This window comes from Brachypodium distachyon, chromosome 4 (assembly GCF_000005505.3).
Source record: "Brachypodium distachyon strain Bd21 chromosome 4, Brachypodium_distachyon_v3.0, whole genome shotgun sequence".
Lineage (NCBI taxonomy): Eukaryota > Viridiplantae > Streptophyta > Magnoliopsida > Poales > Poaceae > Brachypodium > Brachypodium distachyon.
In genome coordinates, this window is record NC_016134.3 from 9,739,355 (window position 1) to 9,757,328 (window position 17,974).

The 17,974-nt window shown below is 42.2% G+C and overlaps 3 protein-coding genes across 4 annotated transcripts; 2 read left to right on the forward strand and 1 right to left on the reverse strand.

Moving 5' to 3' along the window:
• Positions 1-124: 124 nt before the first annotated feature.
• On the reverse strand, positions 125-7,393 carry LOC100822664 (tankyrase-1). Its single transcript, XM_014901975.2, has 11 exons — positions 7,173-7,393; positions 6,908-7,087; positions 6,559-6,690; positions 6,052-6,191; positions 4,967-5,056; positions 4,435-4,557; positions 3,523-3,672; positions 2,248-2,334; positions 741-920; positions 538-617; positions 125-442 (listed from the first exon to the last, which is right to left on the reverse strand). The coding sequence occupies exons 1-11, from the start codon at positions 7,321-7,323 to the stop codon at positions 391-393; spliced, it is 1,365 nt and encodes a 454-aa protein (XP_014757461.1). The 5' UTR covers positions 7,324-7,393; the 3' UTR covers positions 125-390.
• An 824-nt stretch (positions 7,394-8,217) lies between these two features.
• LOC100822981 (putative ankyrin repeat protein RF_0381) lies at positions 8,218-15,478 on the forward strand. 2 transcript variants are annotated; one of them, XM_003575633.3, is made up of 11 exons: positions 8,218-8,435; positions 8,513-8,692; positions 8,905-9,036; positions 9,564-9,703; positions 10,586-10,675; positions 10,846-10,971; positions 11,940-12,089; positions 12,754-12,840; positions 14,466-14,636; positions 14,766-14,845; positions 14,985-15,478. In XM_003575633.3, exons 1-11 carry the CDS (start codon positions 8,297-8,299, stop codon positions 15,016-15,018), a joined length of 1,329 nt encoding a protein of 442 aa, XP_003575681.1. In that variant the 5' UTR covers positions 8,218-8,296; the 3' UTR covers positions 15,019-15,478. The 2 variants fall into 2 exon arrangements, with proteins under 2 accessions (XP_003575681.1, XP_010237405.1); XM_010239103.2 differs by lacking the exon at positions 11,940-12,089.
• A 1,407-nt stretch (positions 15,479-16,885) lies between these two features.
• Positions 16,886-17,692, forward strand: LOC104584892. The gene has a single exon (XM_010240694.1). It carries the CDS (start codon positions 16,886-16,888, stop codon positions 17,690-17,692), a length of 807 nt encoding a protein of 268 aa, XP_010238996.1.
• Positions 17,693-17,974: the final 282 nt, after the last annotated feature.

Here is a 17,974-nt window from a genome sequence, read left to right on the forward strand (position 1 = left end):
GACGAACACATGACCTCAATCCGACAACATTCTCAGTCCACAAAGTTGAACAGAAATTACTGCCACCTGGAGCTGTCCATGGTAGAAACGTTTTCTTATGAAACAGAACCATCGAAACATTCTCTATAGAAAACAGCATATGCATCGGGAACCGAAGTCGCAAACTGGTGTCGAGCGTCAAGTGAGGCTGCTTGATAATTTCTTACATACGATCCGGCTAATGATTATCAGAAAAAGGACATCTAGCAATTAACCTAATTTACTCATCTCATTCCAATCCTCCAGTTACTCCTGAGGGAACAAGCAAAACAGGGCACTTCAGTTTCTTCAGTGAGCAGTGCAAATCAAGTCTAACAAGCTTCTCATGTCTACTTGCTGATGCTGATCCAGCTAATCTTGTGCGGGGCTACAGCGAGATATCTTCAAGGATTCCATGGCCTTCCTGCACAATTTAATTACAACAGTAAGTACGATGTCTATAGACAAAGACAAGGATTTTGAGAAAGATCATGAAGTGGTTATTGCTGTCCACTATACCGTAACCCATCTTCCATCTCGACATTCCTTGGCTCCAATTTAAGGCCGTCAAGAAATGCACAAGATGCCTTTTCATAGTCCTGAAGACAAAAGGTTAGCGCATGCTACATCAAAAATGATTCCAACAGAAAAATGCAGAACTTGTACGTCGAAAAGGTTTTCCCACTGAAAATGCAGAACTGATCTAAGCATCTTTCTTGCACCTTAAGTAACATTAGCGCAGTTCCTTCACGATAGCAGGCCTTTGGCCAGCCAGGTCGGAGCATCCTGCAAACCTTGGCATCCTTCAAGGCCTTCTCCCCATTACCAAAGCGAAGCCAGCATAGGCTGCTATTTGAGAGCAACGTTGCATTACTAGGGCCAAGGGGATTAAGTGCCATTGCCTACAACAAACAAACAAACAAACAGAAGAAGCATTACAACAATTCTGCACATTGTGCTTAGATCACTGAAATTTACTCCCTTCGATCCATAATAAGTGAATCTATTACTAACACTTATTATGGATCGGAGGGAGTAATAAAACGTATGCAGTAAACACAAATCATCGATGACCAGATTAACTTGCATAAGCATGCCAAAGGATAACTGCTCGGCAAAGACATAACCTGCTCCTGGGTATACAAAATCTGAATCCACTGACAAATATGGCTCAAACAAAAATAAAACCCAACCGATACAGAGGTACAAAAATGACATGAGTGGTCCTATTAGCATGTTCGATACAACCATGACATGAGATATTAATTGACATGCCATTGCATGCTGTGAGAAAGTTAGTTTTATTAACAGGATCCACCTTTGGACATTACAAGTTTGTCTAGTACGCACATATCGACTGACATAAGTTGTTCATGGACTTTTGTACAATACAACAAAGTAGAAGAAAAACAGATTTCAAGGTAGTTCCGCAAATGATGTGAACCTAAGTTACCCACATCAGGGTAACTAACTACAGAAGATGGCCAGGCATGGCTTGAAAGAATTAGGGTTTGGGGGATTGAGGGCTAGACATAGACTGGGTGAAGAGAACCTTAACAATTTTTAGACTAGTTTACCCCTTCCTTCTTTGAAACCTCTTACTTAGACTAATCCTGATTTGAATATAACTTCTAGATTGACACGACTCGCCTAAAAGGAAACAATCTGGACAAAGATGCCTAGTAGGCTACTTATGCATGTGGAATCTACTAGCTAATACAATGGATCCTATCTCTAAACCAATTACGAAGGCCTTCTTCTATTATCCTTCCTGGACTTCAGCTTGGTCTCAACTTCCTGGATGCTTTGCAGATCGGCCGCAAGTATCTACTAGCCAATTCCATGGACCTTATCTTTAAACCAATTATGAAACCATTCGTCTATATCCTTCCTGGACTTCAGCTTGGTGTCAACTTCCTGGATGCCTTGCAGTCTGGCCACCAGTATTAGTCTCACACTGCCTCCAGACGTATGCGACATTGCTACTGTGTGGCCTATGTCCAGAACAATGAATTGGGTGAAATGGATGCAACAGTATGAATCATTCTGGCACTGATCCAACTGCATCATCATTTAAAGCATGAACTACGAGAGAGCATAATTTACATAGCACATGCCATTCCATGAAGGAAACAGACAAACAAGAGTAAAATGCATTATAGGTCCTTGGACCTGTTCTGAGCGGTCAATTATTCTATAAACTTTAACAAGCAAGATGCAATCATATACCTCTTCGTAAATTCTTGCTGCAACAAGATAATTCCCATCCTTGAATGCCTCATTTGCTTTTGATTTGGCACTAGCAAGCATAGCTTTCTGAAACGTCGAGAGCAATCAAATCAAATGAAATAGAAGTAGCACATGTATCCCTTTCCCACATGCTCAATAGAAACGATTAGAACTCATTATTTCTCCCTGAATCAACTCAATAGTTCTACCATTCACTAAGTGGCCATCAATATTTAATTAATATTAGACCACCTGTTTCCCCATATAATTATAACTAATTCTCCCTGAATAAACTCAATAGTTTTAGTACTCACTACAACAACAATAAGAACTCTTGAACTTTAACTCTTTGGGACGAATCAATAATCACTCTTGAACGCCTCATGTGCTCTAAATTTGCACTAGAAAGCATCGGTTTACCAAACATTGAGAACAATAAATGATATAAAGATTCAGTACCACGCTTAATCCCTTCTGCACATGCTCAGTAGAAGCGATTATAAGTTCATAACTAGTTACTCCATAAATCAAGGAAATATGTCAACTCAATAGTTACTTACACCACTTATGAAGTGGTTATGTTACCTGAATTTCTGAATGATTTTTTCTATCCAAATTGGTTAAAAATCAACATGACTAGTTTAGCACTTACAGTTGTCAAAAGAGTTCACGACACATAATTATCATCTTGTCAATACACAGGGATAACAATAACTACTACTGATGTTGCAGACTTGCATGCCACAAACTTAGCATGCAATGTGCCGTAAAAAAATCACATCAAAATGAATACGGAATTATAATAGAATAGATAAAGGTAAATATTTAAATTGCTTTCAACCAAATCTTATTGCCCCAAATGACTTATCCTGTTCTGTTTGTATTTTTCTCCACTACCCCCCTTTTTTCCCTGTATAGTGGCGACTCTTCTAATAAATTATACTGTCAGAGCCTCACCTACAGTTTCCGGTCAACAAAAAATGACTTGGCGTGGAACACATGTGACATATTTTCGTTTCACCGGCCCAAAGCTAAAAAAGAGTGCAGCAGTACAATTGGCATACAACATTCACAATCAATCTAGTCCTTAGACAGCAATTGTAGTTCAATACAGTAAAAAGGGAGAGTGAAGTGTATGGTTTTAAGCACTTTTCTCAATTTACAATAATGAATTTCAAAAACATCAAATTACGGAAGTCTCCATCACAAAGCTAACACCAAACATGCACACTCAAACTGTTTATATAAATGTAATAATGGTGTTCTAAATTATACCTTCTCTGGGCGCACTGATTTTACATGACTAATAATTCCATCAACACTCCACTCACGTACACCAGGAATAAGAGAAGTGACTGGAAATAGGATCTCCACATCTTCACGCCTACCAGAACGTGCAGCAATTTCTATAGGAGCACGTCCCAACTGCCAAGATAACAAGCAGGATTAACTTCACTTAGTATTTGACAACACAAAATGACAAAGCTGGAGCATGCAAGCTATTACAAGCGTCGAGCATATGGTATAAAATGAAATATATGCTAAAGATTAGCATACCATTAACATTATCTGTTAAAGAACCAAGTAGTGATCTTATATTGTAACAATGAGCACATATAGCATGTGATCTGTTGCTCCGGAGAGCAACCGCACTCCGCACGCAACACAAGAACGAATTGTTACTTTAGGCGATCATTAGGTGATAATACAATCCCAAGAACTTCCAAGATGAATCACATAAGCAATAACTCCCATATCTGCATTTTCTGCTTCATTTTTTCCTCCAAACTGTCAACACATTTGCATCCAACAATCCAATGAATTCTTGGTAAGTTTACTTGTTTGTTCAAAGGAAACTCTAAGGTAAGTTCTTCCTATCTGCTAGATAGCCCATAGCCATCACATGCTTCTCCAGATAATCAAATAGAAATCACACTGAATTTCAAATGTAGCTACGTTGTTTCATGTAAGAAACAGCATTTTTTTTTTGTACTCTACTCTATACAGGATAAATCTAAGAAGACTACCAAAACAGACCTGCAAAATAGAAAATCCATCAAAATAGTTGTCTTACAGTTTACAATTGAAGATGGAAAACCAATAATGTTGAACTGATTAATTACTAAGATATGTCCTGTCCTGTTAGGAACGAAAGCATTCGTGTAGCAGCAAGGTACAACAGCTTACACTGTCAGGAACATTTGCATCTGCACCAGCCAGAACTAAGCACTTCAGGATGTCAGTTGCGCCAGCAGTGGCAGCGATCATTAAGGGTGTCTCTTTACCAACACCATCCACATCAGCACCGGCCTAACAGTAAAAAGCTTACGTTATATGCTTCATCTGAACACACATACATTGCAATTCTTGATTGTTATGATCACATTAGGAAAAATTAAATAAGACAGTACAATAACTCCTTTCTACATTACAAGCTAAGTGCATGTGTGTTGCTACAGATTTTACAAAATTTTGTTTAAATGCTTGTGCCCTCATATTTCCCAATTTTGTGCTACTGTTACAAAATGTAGATCAATCCAATCAACTGCTAACCAGAAGAATGTGACATGCAAACCTACCACATAAATGGATGGCAATTGCAGTGATTTCGTGGCAATCTAAGTAGTCTTGGTGGAGTGAATAGACAGCCACCAACTTAAACTTTTATAAGAGTGGAGAAGTACAGTAGCCTGTAAATTGATGTCTGAAGATGACATACCTCAAGCAGGAGTTGCACACATTTCAGTGAGTGTGCAATAGTAGCAAGAACAAGAGCTGTATAACCAGTACCACTCAAAGCTTTCTTATGCTGTCAAGAAATTAAGAAATAAAAATCCCATATAACTACAGTGAGCATAAACTTAAAGAAGGTTCCATATAACTACAGTGAGCATAAAACTTAAAGGGAGGCGTGAAGAACTATAAGATAGATAGTGGATATAACCATGTCATTATGAGCAAAAGAACTTCTATAAAAACAATGACGACAAAATTAACAAAGACAAGTAACAATAGTAAATGAATTACTCTCTCATGCTATACATGAAAAGTTAATGAATCCTCCTCAATCGTCTAGGATGTCCCCGGCCACCCCCAAAATGCATATGAAAGAAAGGCAGATCAAAATAATGAGTTTCCAGCCCAACAAAGTTAATGGCCATACAAGAGCAAAACTCAATCTTAACAGTCTTGTGCATTAAAGGTCAGGCACTAAAAAAGATATAATAACACTGCAAAGCAAGATTTTACATGAACAAGCTAGAGTGGTACTGCATCGAATCATTGCCCAAGCCAGTTAAGTTTTCAACTTATCAGACTGTCATGCAAGGACACTAGGAACTAAAAGTGCTGTGTACGAGTCGGATTATACATACGCTAGAAAACAGAAACATGTGTACACCTAGGTCTCTGGACTCCACCTGGTTGCTGGTGAACATGTGTGGTGAAACAGGAAAATTTCACATGGAAAAGTAGACTACAGGATGATCTGCAGATCAGAGAAAGTGGGATTTATTTGAAAAAGAGCACCAGTGTTGCTCATAATACCGAGGCACAATATTGACGACTGACGAGACTATGCTTAAGAACTGGAGCAGGTGAAGAGTCGGACTCCACTAGATTAAGGTTTAAACGTTAGAAGGAACAAAAAACACAAGTATAACACACAAAGTTCACATAAAAAAACAAATAGGATAAAGATGCTGGACAGGAAAAAAGTCAAATAACAAACTGTTATTGCAGATTTTACCATTCTAAATAGCAAGAAAGTTCATAAAAAAAGGACAATATGGGGCTGGTGCTTACATCTGCATGGTGGTCCAACAAAACCTTAAGAATATCATCCCGCCCATGAGTAGCAGCATAATGCAGTACAGTCCCACCATGATTTAGTGTATCAGGGTGAGCTCCTTTGGAGAGTAAGAGCTCAACCATTCCAACATCTCCTGGATACAAAATACAAGATATATCATGAGTCAACCATAGATACTTTGTTGTAAATTAGAAGACATACAGCAAGCCACGAGATACAGAGTTAATGATCAAGGCTTGGGAATTGATGGAGCAGGCCGAATTTGGACACGAGAGCATGTTTAAACTTTTGGAACCTTGACAAACTAAATTGACAATGGCATGGAAAAAAGAAAAGGCCTGCTAGTTGAAGAACTTTCTACAAAACAGCATGCCACTATAAAGAATATCCAATCAGTACTGCTTTACTCCATCCCACTGATATATGGGCCCCCACACGTCACACATGAATAAGAAACACTTAAAAAAGATGAGCATGCGTAGTGGACAGATGGATGCTACCTTGCGAGGCGGCGAAATGGAGCGGGGTATACCCATCGGCGTCGAGCATCTCTGTATCAGCACCTTGCTCAAGGAAGTAACGCGCCAACTCCATATTCTGACGGGCAAGGGCGGCATCCAGAGGCGTTGTGCCTGTCAGGGAGGGGACACCATGGTTAACAATCAGAAAAGCTTTAAATTCAGCACACAAACACAAAAACAGCCTATGAAACTCCACGCCAGTGTCTAATCAACGAGGACCGAGGATGATTGTGCAGCATGCGCGCGAACGAGAGAGCTGAGGAAAACATTTGGGGAAAAAAGAGGAGGGCTTTGCATTGCAGTTGCAGAAGCAGGCAGTACGGCATACCGTGGGGGCCGAGGACATCGATGTCCATCCGGACGTGCTCGACGAGGTAGCGGCAGACGGGGAGGCTCCCGCCGAGCGCGGCGCGGTGGAGGAGGCCCATGCCGAAGCCGTCCCGGACGGCCTCCAGCTTCTCCGCCAGGCGGCGGCCCTCCGCGCCCCTCCCCAGCACCCTCACCGCCTCTGAAACCAATCCGCACCAAAAATTCTTCAGCGACCCAAGGGAAGGAAGGGAGAAAGAATCGCGGGTTAGGCGAGGGCGTAGTACTCTTGACGGTGCGGAGGTCGCCTTCGAAGGCGGCCTGGAGGAAGCCGAGGTCGAAGTCGGGGTTGGCGATGAGGCTCGGGTCCCAGTCTGGGAGGGCGGCGCCGGCGCCGCCGGGGTGGTGGTGGAGAGGCGGATGCGGTAGGGTCGCCATGGCCGCGGCGCGAGGGGAGGGGAGGTAGGGTTTTGGGGGACGAGGGCGGGAAGGCAGCGAGCGAGAAAAAGAAGACAAAGGAATGGGAATGGAAGCCGAGTTTGTTGCTGGTCTCACTTTACTTTTTTTTTTTTGACTCCTGTTCTCCGAGGAACAGATCCCGAGGCTCCGATAAATATCTATCGGACACGAATATATTCATGTTCAATATATTTAAAAAGGAAATCATATTGGAGGTGCATGAGAACTTTGACGCATATAAATTTGAGAACGTTGCATCGTTATCACCAAACTTGTCTTGCGGAATCATTTCGGGTCCAGCATAATTTCAATGAGGTGGCGTTCGGAATCTTTCCGCGATCCATTTTTTTTAAATCCATCGCACAGTCTACTCTCTCTCCCGCGTAATCAAGTTCATTTTTTCTAATTAAAAAAGCTCGCAAAGGTCGTTCTTTCATTCATCAGCTCTTGACTCCTCATCTCCCATGCGACAACCTTGAGGCGAACCGTGCGGAGATTATCATCGGCGGAAAACGGATCGTCGACGGCCGCGAGCATAGCAATTTTTTTGAACGAAAACCATTCTTTTAACTAGAGTTTATTAAATCCAAGACACTTATTACGAATCGGATGAAATAAAGCACAGTAATATAAAATTACATCACTGATTTCTTAAATACGGAGTATGAGGAAAAAATGTGTTGCGGATTACTTGTTATTGATGCAAACTACATCTCGAAATGCTTACCACCCTGTGAAAAATAAAAAAAACAATGCGTGCACGGTCCAAAAGAAAAAAACGAAACACGTGGTTGATGATAATCCCAAGAGAATAAAAAAATGCAAAAGCTACACGAACTTCGGCTTCCATTCGCATTCCTTTGTCTTCTTCTTCCTCCTCCTCCGCTCCCTCCCTCTTCCCGCCCTCTTCCTCCAAACCCCAGCCCAAAACCCTACCTCCCTCCGGCGGGCCATGGCGCCGCAGCCGCCGCTCCAACCACCGGCCGCCTTCGACGACTACGGCCTCCCTCCCTGTGACCCCACCCTCACCTCCTACTTCGACCAGGGCTTCCTCAAGGCCGCCTACGACGGCGACCTCAGCGACGTCAGGAGTACGCCGCAATCGCCATCCCCCCCTACACTCTTCTGCTGCCGTTGTTAACTCATCGGCGATTTCTTTCTTTTCCAGAGGGGGCGAAGGTGGTGGGGCGGGGCTTGGAAGGCCGCCGCCTCGCCGAGAGGCTGGGCGCCGTCAGGGACGGGATCGGCATGGGCCTGCTCCACTCCGCCGCGCTCGGCGGCAGCCTCCCGGTCTGCCGCTTCCTCGTCGAGGACCTCCGCCTCGACATCGACGCCGCCGGCCCGCACGGTGCGTGCGTGCGTCGTCCGTACACCTGCCAAAACCAAAACCTTCTCCTTTTTCTGCTCTCTCACTCACGCGCACGATCGATAACCCTGGTTGTAACTGCAGTGGGTAGCTATGTTTGTTTCCTTCCTCCGATGCGGCTGGATTAATTTGTGCGTGTGCGCTCAGTGAGCAGCTCTGCTTATCAGTGCTTAATTTGGTGTGCCCCCTGACAGGCGAAACACCTCTGACCTTTGCGATGGGCATTCAGAACGTGGCTATGGTGCGTTACATTCTTGAGCAAGGTGCTGATCCAGAGAAGGCCAACGCCAAAGGGAGTACTCCTCTCCATTTCGCCACTGGAATAGGTATGTCACGATCTCTACTCTACGCATAACTGTCTTTCCAAGGTGTTCTTTTTGTTCGCGTGTACTGCCGCGTGAGGAGGAGTGATGACCCCATATATCAGTGAGACGGCAAGCAACAATTTTTTGACTGGATATGCCCTATATAGTGCCAAATTTCTGAAGAAAGGGAGTAAGGTGTTGGCTGTATGGGAAAGTTCTTCCTTTCACCCCCATAGGCATCATATCATGGAGGAAAAGAACTAGCAAGCCTTTTATTTTTCTACGACACTGTTAATTTAATATAACCATGTCCAGAAAGTTTAAAAAATGCTCTTTTCTCCAAATTCGGTGTACTCGATCAATTAACATGCCACACAACTATTGGCTTCTATTTTGGTATGTCTTCTAATTATTTAGACGTTATTTCTCTAATATCATATTAGCATATGTTACATAGGCTGACACTTAACAAAAATCGCTGTGGAGACAAGGAGCTACAACAAATAATCTATAGCCAACTCGTGATATATCCTGTATATTTTATCCAGGAAACCTTGAAATCGTAGAGCTCTTACTTTCCAATGGAGCTTGTGTCAATGGATTAAGTCTTGGTGGGACAGCATTACATGCTGCTGTCCATGATGGGCGGGATGATATTGTGAAGGTTTTGCTGGACAACCATGCAGATGTAAGTGATTCCCATCTTTTCTTTTTTCTGAAACTTGTTTGTGATTCACCCTATTAAGAAATTTTATCATATTTCAGTTTTTTCATCTGGTTGGTTTTGTCACATTGCACTTCTGCTTTTATTCCTTCTAGCTGTAAGCTGTAATCATGTACCACCTGCTTCAGTTTTCAAACCCTAGTGTAGTCATCAATATTTTGCCTTGGTAACATGAGCAATGTTGTTGATCTTTTCTCCAAACCAATCCCATTTTCTCTAATCTACAGATCAACTTGTAGTGTCCTTTTGAGAGCTGAATTTTCCTGTTTCACTGCACATGTTCCGTGGAGTCGTGAGACCTGACTGTATACATGCTTTGTTTTCTAGCACATGCATAAACTGACCGTATAAACTTTACACGATGCTTCTAGTTTCTTCCATCCTTGCATGATGTAATCTGACAAGTGGAACTGGACGTGCTTGTAGCAATGTTATAATGTATTGCTATAATGCGTTCATGTGTAAGGTCTTGCCTGTGCAGCGTTCCTATATTTTTATTAGTGGTTGACCGTTAGTGCACAACGGATGTTGAGGTCTAGCTCTATCTCTTGTATGGCCATGGAGTTCCTGGGCTGGAAACTCATTGTTATCCTTTTTTATCTGTCTTCCTTTCCTACGCATTTTTAGCAGTGGTCATGGACTTCCCAGACATATCATGAGGATTACATCAACTTATGTAGATATTATGATAAGCTAATTCATTACTTTTGCCATGTTTGTGTATGCTAATTTTGTTATTTCAGCTTTTTGACAAAGCTTTTACTCATGTTGTCATGGTTATATCTAATATATATTCTGTTTATACTTTAGTAATATGGGATTACTAATTTCTTAATTTCTCAACAGCATAAGATAACTTTGAGTGGTACTGGTTATACAGCTCTTGTTATTGCTACTATGGTGGGCTCACTGAAATGTGTGAAGCTCCTGCTTGAGGTATGTCATCCTCATACATCGACTTACAGGTTACTGTAAACATGTACAAAGAGGACTTACTGAAACTTCACTGAATTTTTGTAATTCTCCTAAAAATGATTATCACAATCACAAATTGCAACTTATATGTGTTCATATGAAAACATATAACCCAGGTTTTGTAATCTTAGGCCGGTGCTGATGTGGATGGCAAATCTAATGAGACGCCCTTAATGTTTGCTGCCAGTACTGGTGGCTTAACTGACATCCTGAAGTGCTTAGTCCTGGCTGGTGCAGATGCTAATGTTACTGACAGTGTAAGCTGTTGTGCCTTGCTGCTACATGCATGCTTTCGTCCCTAACAGGAGATATCTCGGCACTCCATAGTCAAATTGTAAACTGGAAGACAACTATTCTGATGGATTCGCTATTTAGTAGTCTGTTTTTTGTAGTTTTGTTAGATTTACCATGGTAGAGTACAATGAAATAAATGTTGTTTGTCACATGAAAAAACAAAGCTACATTTGAAATTCAGTATGTGGTTCTATTTGATTATTTGGAGAAACATGTGATGGCTATAGGCTGTCTACTAGACAGGAAGAACTTACTTTCGAGTTTCACTTCGATATTTTTTTTTACAATTAAGCTTATCAAGGGCTTCTTTGGATGGTTGGATGCAAATTTGTTGACAGTTTGGAGGAAAAAATGAAGTAGAAATTGCAAATAGGAAGAATTTACCTTAGAGTTTCACTTCGAACAAATTTTTGTACAATTAACTTAACAAGAACTTCTCTGGATTGTTAATGCAAATTTGTTGACCGTTTGGAGGAAAAATGAATCAGAAATTGCAAATATGAGACTTATTGCTATTTGCTTATATGATTCATCCTGGAAGTTCTTAGGATAGCATTATCAATACCACCTAATGATCTCCTAAAGTAACAATTTGTTCTTGTATTGTGGTTGCTGTCCTGGACAACAAATCAAATGATTTATGTGCTCATCACTTGCAGGATAAGAGACACTACTTGGTTCTTTAACAAATACTCCCTCCGTCCTGTATTAAATGTCGCAACTTTGTCTAGATACGCATGTATCTAGACATGTTTTAGTGTGTGGGCACATGTAGACAAAGTTGTGACAGTTAATATGGTACGGAGGGAGTATTTAATTTCGTACCATATCTATGTGCTCAACGCTTGTCTAGATAGGTTGCATGCTCCAGCTTTGTCATTTTCTGTTGTCAAATACTAAGTAAAGTTAATTCTGCTTGTTATCTTGGCAGTTAGGACGTGCTCCTATAGAAATTGCTGCACGTTCTGGTAGGCGTAAAGATGTGGAGATCCTATTTCCGGTCACTTCACGTATTCCTAGTATATGTGACTGGAGTGTTGATGGAATTATTAGTCATGTAAAATCAGTGTGCCCTCAGAAGGTATAATTAGAACACCATTATTACATTTATATAAATGTTTTGAGTGTGCATGTTTGCTGCTAGCCTGGTGATGGAGATTTCCCTAATATGATGTTTCTGAAATTCATTGTTGTAAGTTGTAACTTGAGAAAAGTGCTTAAACCCATGCACTTCATTGTGCCTTTTCCCTCTATTGAATTACAATTGCTGGCCGGGGACTATATTGCTCGTGAATGTTGTATGCCAATTGTACTGCTTCACTTTTTTTTTAGCTTTGAGCCGTTGAAATCAAAATATGTCACAAGTGTTCCGCTCTAAGTGATTTGGGAGCAAGAAGATTTTGTTGAAAGCATTTTGATTTCTTACCTTTATCTGCTCTGTTAAGTTTGTTAACTCCATCTTCATTTTGACGTGACTTTTTGATGGCACATTGGACATTGCATGCAACGTGGGTAGTAGTTTTGTTGTTACCCCCTGTGTATCAGCAAGACGATGATCATGTGCTATGAACTCCTCTGATAATTATAACCGTTTCATAAATGGTATAAAGGAACCATTGTGTTGGCATATTCCGTTGATTGAGGGAGAAACTAGTTATAAACTATAATCCTTCCTACTGAGCATGTGCATAAGGGATTTAATGTGTGCTGATCTTCTTCTTATTTGATTGTTCTCAATGTTTCAGAAAGCAATGCTTGCTACTGCAAAATTTAAAGCACATGAGGCGTTCAAGAATGGGAACTATCTTGTTGCAGCAGGAATTTACAAAGAGGTATACTAAACTTGTATCAAAGTTCATATTACAACCCCTAACTCCACTTTGGTTCATGGTACCCACCTAAACTATGAAAACCGTTCGGAATACCCCCCCCCCCTCCCCCCACGACCAGTTAGATTGACCGGTTTTAACACTGGTTTTCACTGATTTGTTGTCATGTCACCTAGTCCACACCATATGACCTCTTCCTCTCTAGCTCATTTCCTGGAGTCAATGGGGGTGGGGGTTGCAATGTGGCGGCGCAGAGAGCAGCAGAGCAGAGTATGGAGAAGCAGACAGTGGCGAGCGGCAGCTGACGGAGAGGCAGTGGCTGTGGCTCCTTACAGCACGGCGCACGGGGCTGTTTGTGAGACACATAGATGCAGAGAGACACGGGAGAGAAGGGGGAAGCGGGTAGGATATTTGGGTTGGGCTCACATGCAAAGAAATATATGTCGTGGATTAGGTAACGTGGCACCACATCAGTGAAAACCGGAGTCAAAACCGATCAATCTGATTGAGGGGGGCATTCCAGACGGTTTTCACAGTTTAAGGGGCTATTTTGAACCAAAGTGAAGTTGAGGGTTGTAACATGAACTTTGGTACAACTTTAAGGTGGTAATGTGGACTTATCTCTTTTCTGTTTCATTCGTGGAATGTCGTTTGCTTTGGCAAATATGCTTTCTGCGCACTTCGTAGATATGCTAATGTTGCAGAGCAGATAGAGATTGCATATATGTGATGTCTCTGACACCTTCCTGTTACTGTATTATTTCTGTAATCTCTTGTAGTGCATGCTTTGTTCGATGGTGCAGTTGGATCGGTGGCAGAACAATTCGTGCCACACAACTCATTGTTATGGACGATAGACCACACAACAGCACATTTGTCTAGTGCAGGATGGGACCAATACTAGTGACCAGGTTGCTAGGCATCTAGGAAGAAGTTGACACCATCATGAACAGTAGAAGAATGGTTTCATAATCGGTTTAGAGATATAGTCTGCGGAATTACGAAGTATAGGTATTAGATTCCTTATGTGTTAGTACTCTATTAGGCCTCCTTGTCCTGGTTGATTCCCTTTTTTAGGCGAGTCCTGTCAATCAGAAGTCAGGTTCGAGTCAGAAGTAATCTAGGTAGTCCTTATAAATGGATGATCGTGTGTGTCGTTTGAAAGATGGAAGGCGATAAATTAGTCTATTTCGCATTTAAAATTCTCTCGTTCCTGTCTATGTCTATGTATAGCATCCTTATAAATGGATGATCTTCTGTGTTTAGTTACCCTGATGCACACTTATTTTCACATCATTTGTTTTGCTACCTTGAAATGAGTCTTTCTTGTACCTTGTTATGTTATGAAAAAGTTTGTAAACAGCTTAGCTTTAGTCGGTACCTGTGTTCTCAGCAATCTTGTAATGTCCAAGGGTGGATCCAATTAATAAGATTATGACTTGGCTAAGCACTTTTCTTTTTACATGCTTACGCAAGTTAATATTGTCATTGATGACTTGTGTTTACTGCTTACATTTGATTGAATTTCAATTAGTTCTAGTGGTCCCTGATTGCAACAAATTCTTGTTGGCAACTCTAAGAACGATGTGCAGAATTGTGATAATGATTCTTCTGCATGTTGCTTGTAGGCAGTGGAACTTGACCCTCACAATGCAACTTTGCTTGCGAATAGTAGCCTATGCTTTCTTCGCTTCGGTGATGGGGTACAGGCCTTGAAGGATGCTCAAGCTTGCAGGATGATGCGACCTGGGTGGTCAAAGGCCTGCTATCGTGAAGGAACTGCCCTAATGTTACTGAAGGTGCGGTGGTGCGGTTAAGATATCTAGATCACTCCTGCATTTTCTGTAGGAAAACAGTTTCAATGTGCAAGTTCTGCATGTAGAGGCAAATCGTTTCTTGATGTACACGTAACAATTTTTTGTCTTCAGGAGTATGGAAAGGCATCTGGTGCATTTCTTGATGGTCTTAAATTGGAGCCAGGGAATGTCGAGATCGAAGATGGATTACGGTATCCTCCATCATCCCTTTTGGCTAAATTCAAGTCTAGTGTACAGTGATAACCTCAATCTCAATTATCTATTTATCTTCCACAATTCCTTGTCGCAATGATAGCCTTCATAATTTACCATCCGAATTGAAATGCGCAGGGAGGCCATGAAAGCCTTGAAGATGTCCTCGTAGTATGCCTGAGTGAGATTAGCTGGATCGGCACCAGCAAGTAGATCGATGTGAGGAACTTGTATGTACTTTCCTGATGTGCACTGCTCACCGAAGAAACAGAGATGCCCTGTTTTTCTGTTCCGCTTAGGGCGTAACTGAAGGCTTTTGAATGAGACAAGTTTGTTAGGTTAACTGTCGAATGCCCTTTTTCTTATCATCATTCGCTGGATCATGAGAAATTTTGAAGTCCCTCGCCTCACCAGTTGCTCGAGACCTTATTGCGACCGCAATTTCCAGCGCAAAAGCTCTTATGTATAGAGGAGAATTTTATGTTCCGTTGGTATGGAAAATGTTTCTACCGTAGACAGCTCCTCCAGGCGGGTGTAATGTCTTTACAACCTCCGAACTGAGAATATTGTACATCTGCTAGGTGTGGATGGAGTGAATGCCTCTGGTTGATGAGTTTTTTTTTTGTTTGAAATGTTTGGTTCATGAATTTTGGATGCAAGAGAAGCTGCCCATTCTCTTCCATTTCTTTTTATTTCATCGAACGAAAAATAACCTCAATGATCTTCCCAATTCCTTGTCGTGATGGTCTTTCACTTAGAGCAGCCATTAGCCATCACATTTACTGTTGGATCTCGAAGCTGCACAGGACACGCTTAGCTGGATCACCATCAGCAAGTAGATATGAGAAACAGAGGTGCCCTGTTTTGCACTTCTCACTGAAGATTTTGTAAGTATACTTGATTTGCACTTCTCACTGAAGAAACGGAGGTGCGCTGTTTTGCTGTCCTGTAGGCGTACCTGAAGACTTTTAACGAGATGGGTGGGTTATGTTAATCGGTAGAAGCCCTTTTTCTAATCATCATCGGTCGGTCCGTGAAAAACTTTGGACAAGGCAGAGGTTGGTTTCAGACCAAAAGTAGGTGGTGCTTTCAATCAAAGCTTAGTTCCAATAGAGAAAAAAAGAAAAGAAAGAAGCTAGAGGTCGGAATTGACTCGGAAAAAAAAGGAAAGAAAGAAGCTTGGTCCCAAATGACTAGAATTAACTCAGAAAAAGGAAAGGGGATACTTGCCAACTAGATGTGTGCATCACCGAGTTCAGCTCAATTTTGACTCGAAAACAAAGGAAAGAAAGAAGATTTGTCTGAATCAACTACACAATCATCCTCAGGAAAGAAAGAACTTGGTCGGAATAAACCACATGGTCATCTGCCAACTAGTTGTCTCCAGTGTTGAATTTATCTCAAAATCGACTCGAAAAAAGGAAAGAAAGAAGTTTGGTCGGAATCGACCTTAGGGTCCAACTAGATGTGTGCATCACCTAGTTGTCCCACCGTTAAATTCATCCCAAAATCGTCTCCAAAAAAGGAAAGAAAGAATTTGGTCGGAATCAACCACATGGTCATCTGCCAACTAGTTGTGTCCACTGTTGAATTTATCTCAAAATCGACTCGGAAAAAGGAAGAAAGAAGTTTGGTCGGAATCGACCTCAGGGTCATCGACCAACTAGCTATGCCCATCACCAAATTGAGTTCAAAGTCGACTCATATCCATCACCACTGACAGGAGAAAAAGACCAGAATACCCTCCAACTAAATCTCCAAGACACACACTCTTTGCCCTGCACAGTCTAGTCGAGCCAGCTGAGATTTCCCCTCTTTTCACTCCACTCAACCCATAAGGCCAACCCTAGCTCCGATGACCCACCATCGACGCCCCTTCCCCCCAGCGGCAGCAACGCAACACCCGCTAGACGACGAGGACCTCCTGATGGAGATCCTCCTCCGCCTCCCACCGCAACCGTCCTCCCTCCTGCGCGCGTTGGTGCCACACTGTCCGTGATGCTCGCTTCGTCCGCCTCTTCCGCGACCATCATCGAAAAATGCCGCTCCTCGGCGTCTTCATGAAGCAACCAGGTGCGCCTTGCGTCTTCTCTTCCACACTGGATCCACCCAACCGCATCCCTGCCACACGCTTCTGCCCGCCGAAGAACCTCGCCAGCCCGGGCTGGGCGTTCCGAGGCTGCCGCAATGGGCTTGCGATCTTCCTCAACTGGGTGCAACGAGAGGTCTACTTGTGGGACCCCATCTCTAACCAGCAGCGTCGCATTTCTTTCCCATTTCCACTCAGGTTCACTGATGGTGCACCAAAGATCGTGCTAAATGCTGGGATGGTGTGCGCCGACAACCACGCTGACCATTTACATGGTGCCTGCTTGCTGAGCCCGTTCAAATTTGTTGTGGTGTGCAACAACATGAATCAAGACCATATATATGCCTGCCTCTTTGAATCGGGATCTGGCATGTGGGGAGATATCATAACTGTGGAGGCTACAATGGCCGATCCGACGATCGATCCAACCAGCCCTAGCATCTTCGTTGGGAACAAACTTTGTTGGTTGCTTTGTGAAGGTGATATCCTTCAATTTGATTTGGAAAGTCAGAGTCTTTCTGTGATCAGGAAGCCGTTTGAAGCCTGTTTTATGGATCCTTTATCCCCACATTGCTTCCAAATCATGCGGACACGGGATAATGGAATTGGTCTGGTAATTCTTTTAGGACCGAATATTCAAATATGGGAGTGGAAGCCAGAATATGAAACGTCATGGGTGATGCGAAAAACCATCCAACTGGGTGACCTACTTACGCCAAGATTGTTCATAGAGAATGGTGTTGGAGATATGCCCTAGAGGCAATCATGTGATGATGTTATTTCCTATGTATTCATGAGTTATTGTTATTGTCCTTGAACATCATCATTGATATGTATCAATAAATACGTGATTTGTTTATGAGACTATGTATTCTATGATGTTGTTCTAATGGTCCTTGGTCATTGAGGTTATGCGGACACATAACCTAGACTAGCAATGTGAATCAGTATGATGACTATGTTTCACAAGTCATAGGGCGTGTTGCCGATTGATAGCATGGACTTGACAATGAGATTGTTGAGTCGGACAGACCCGCAC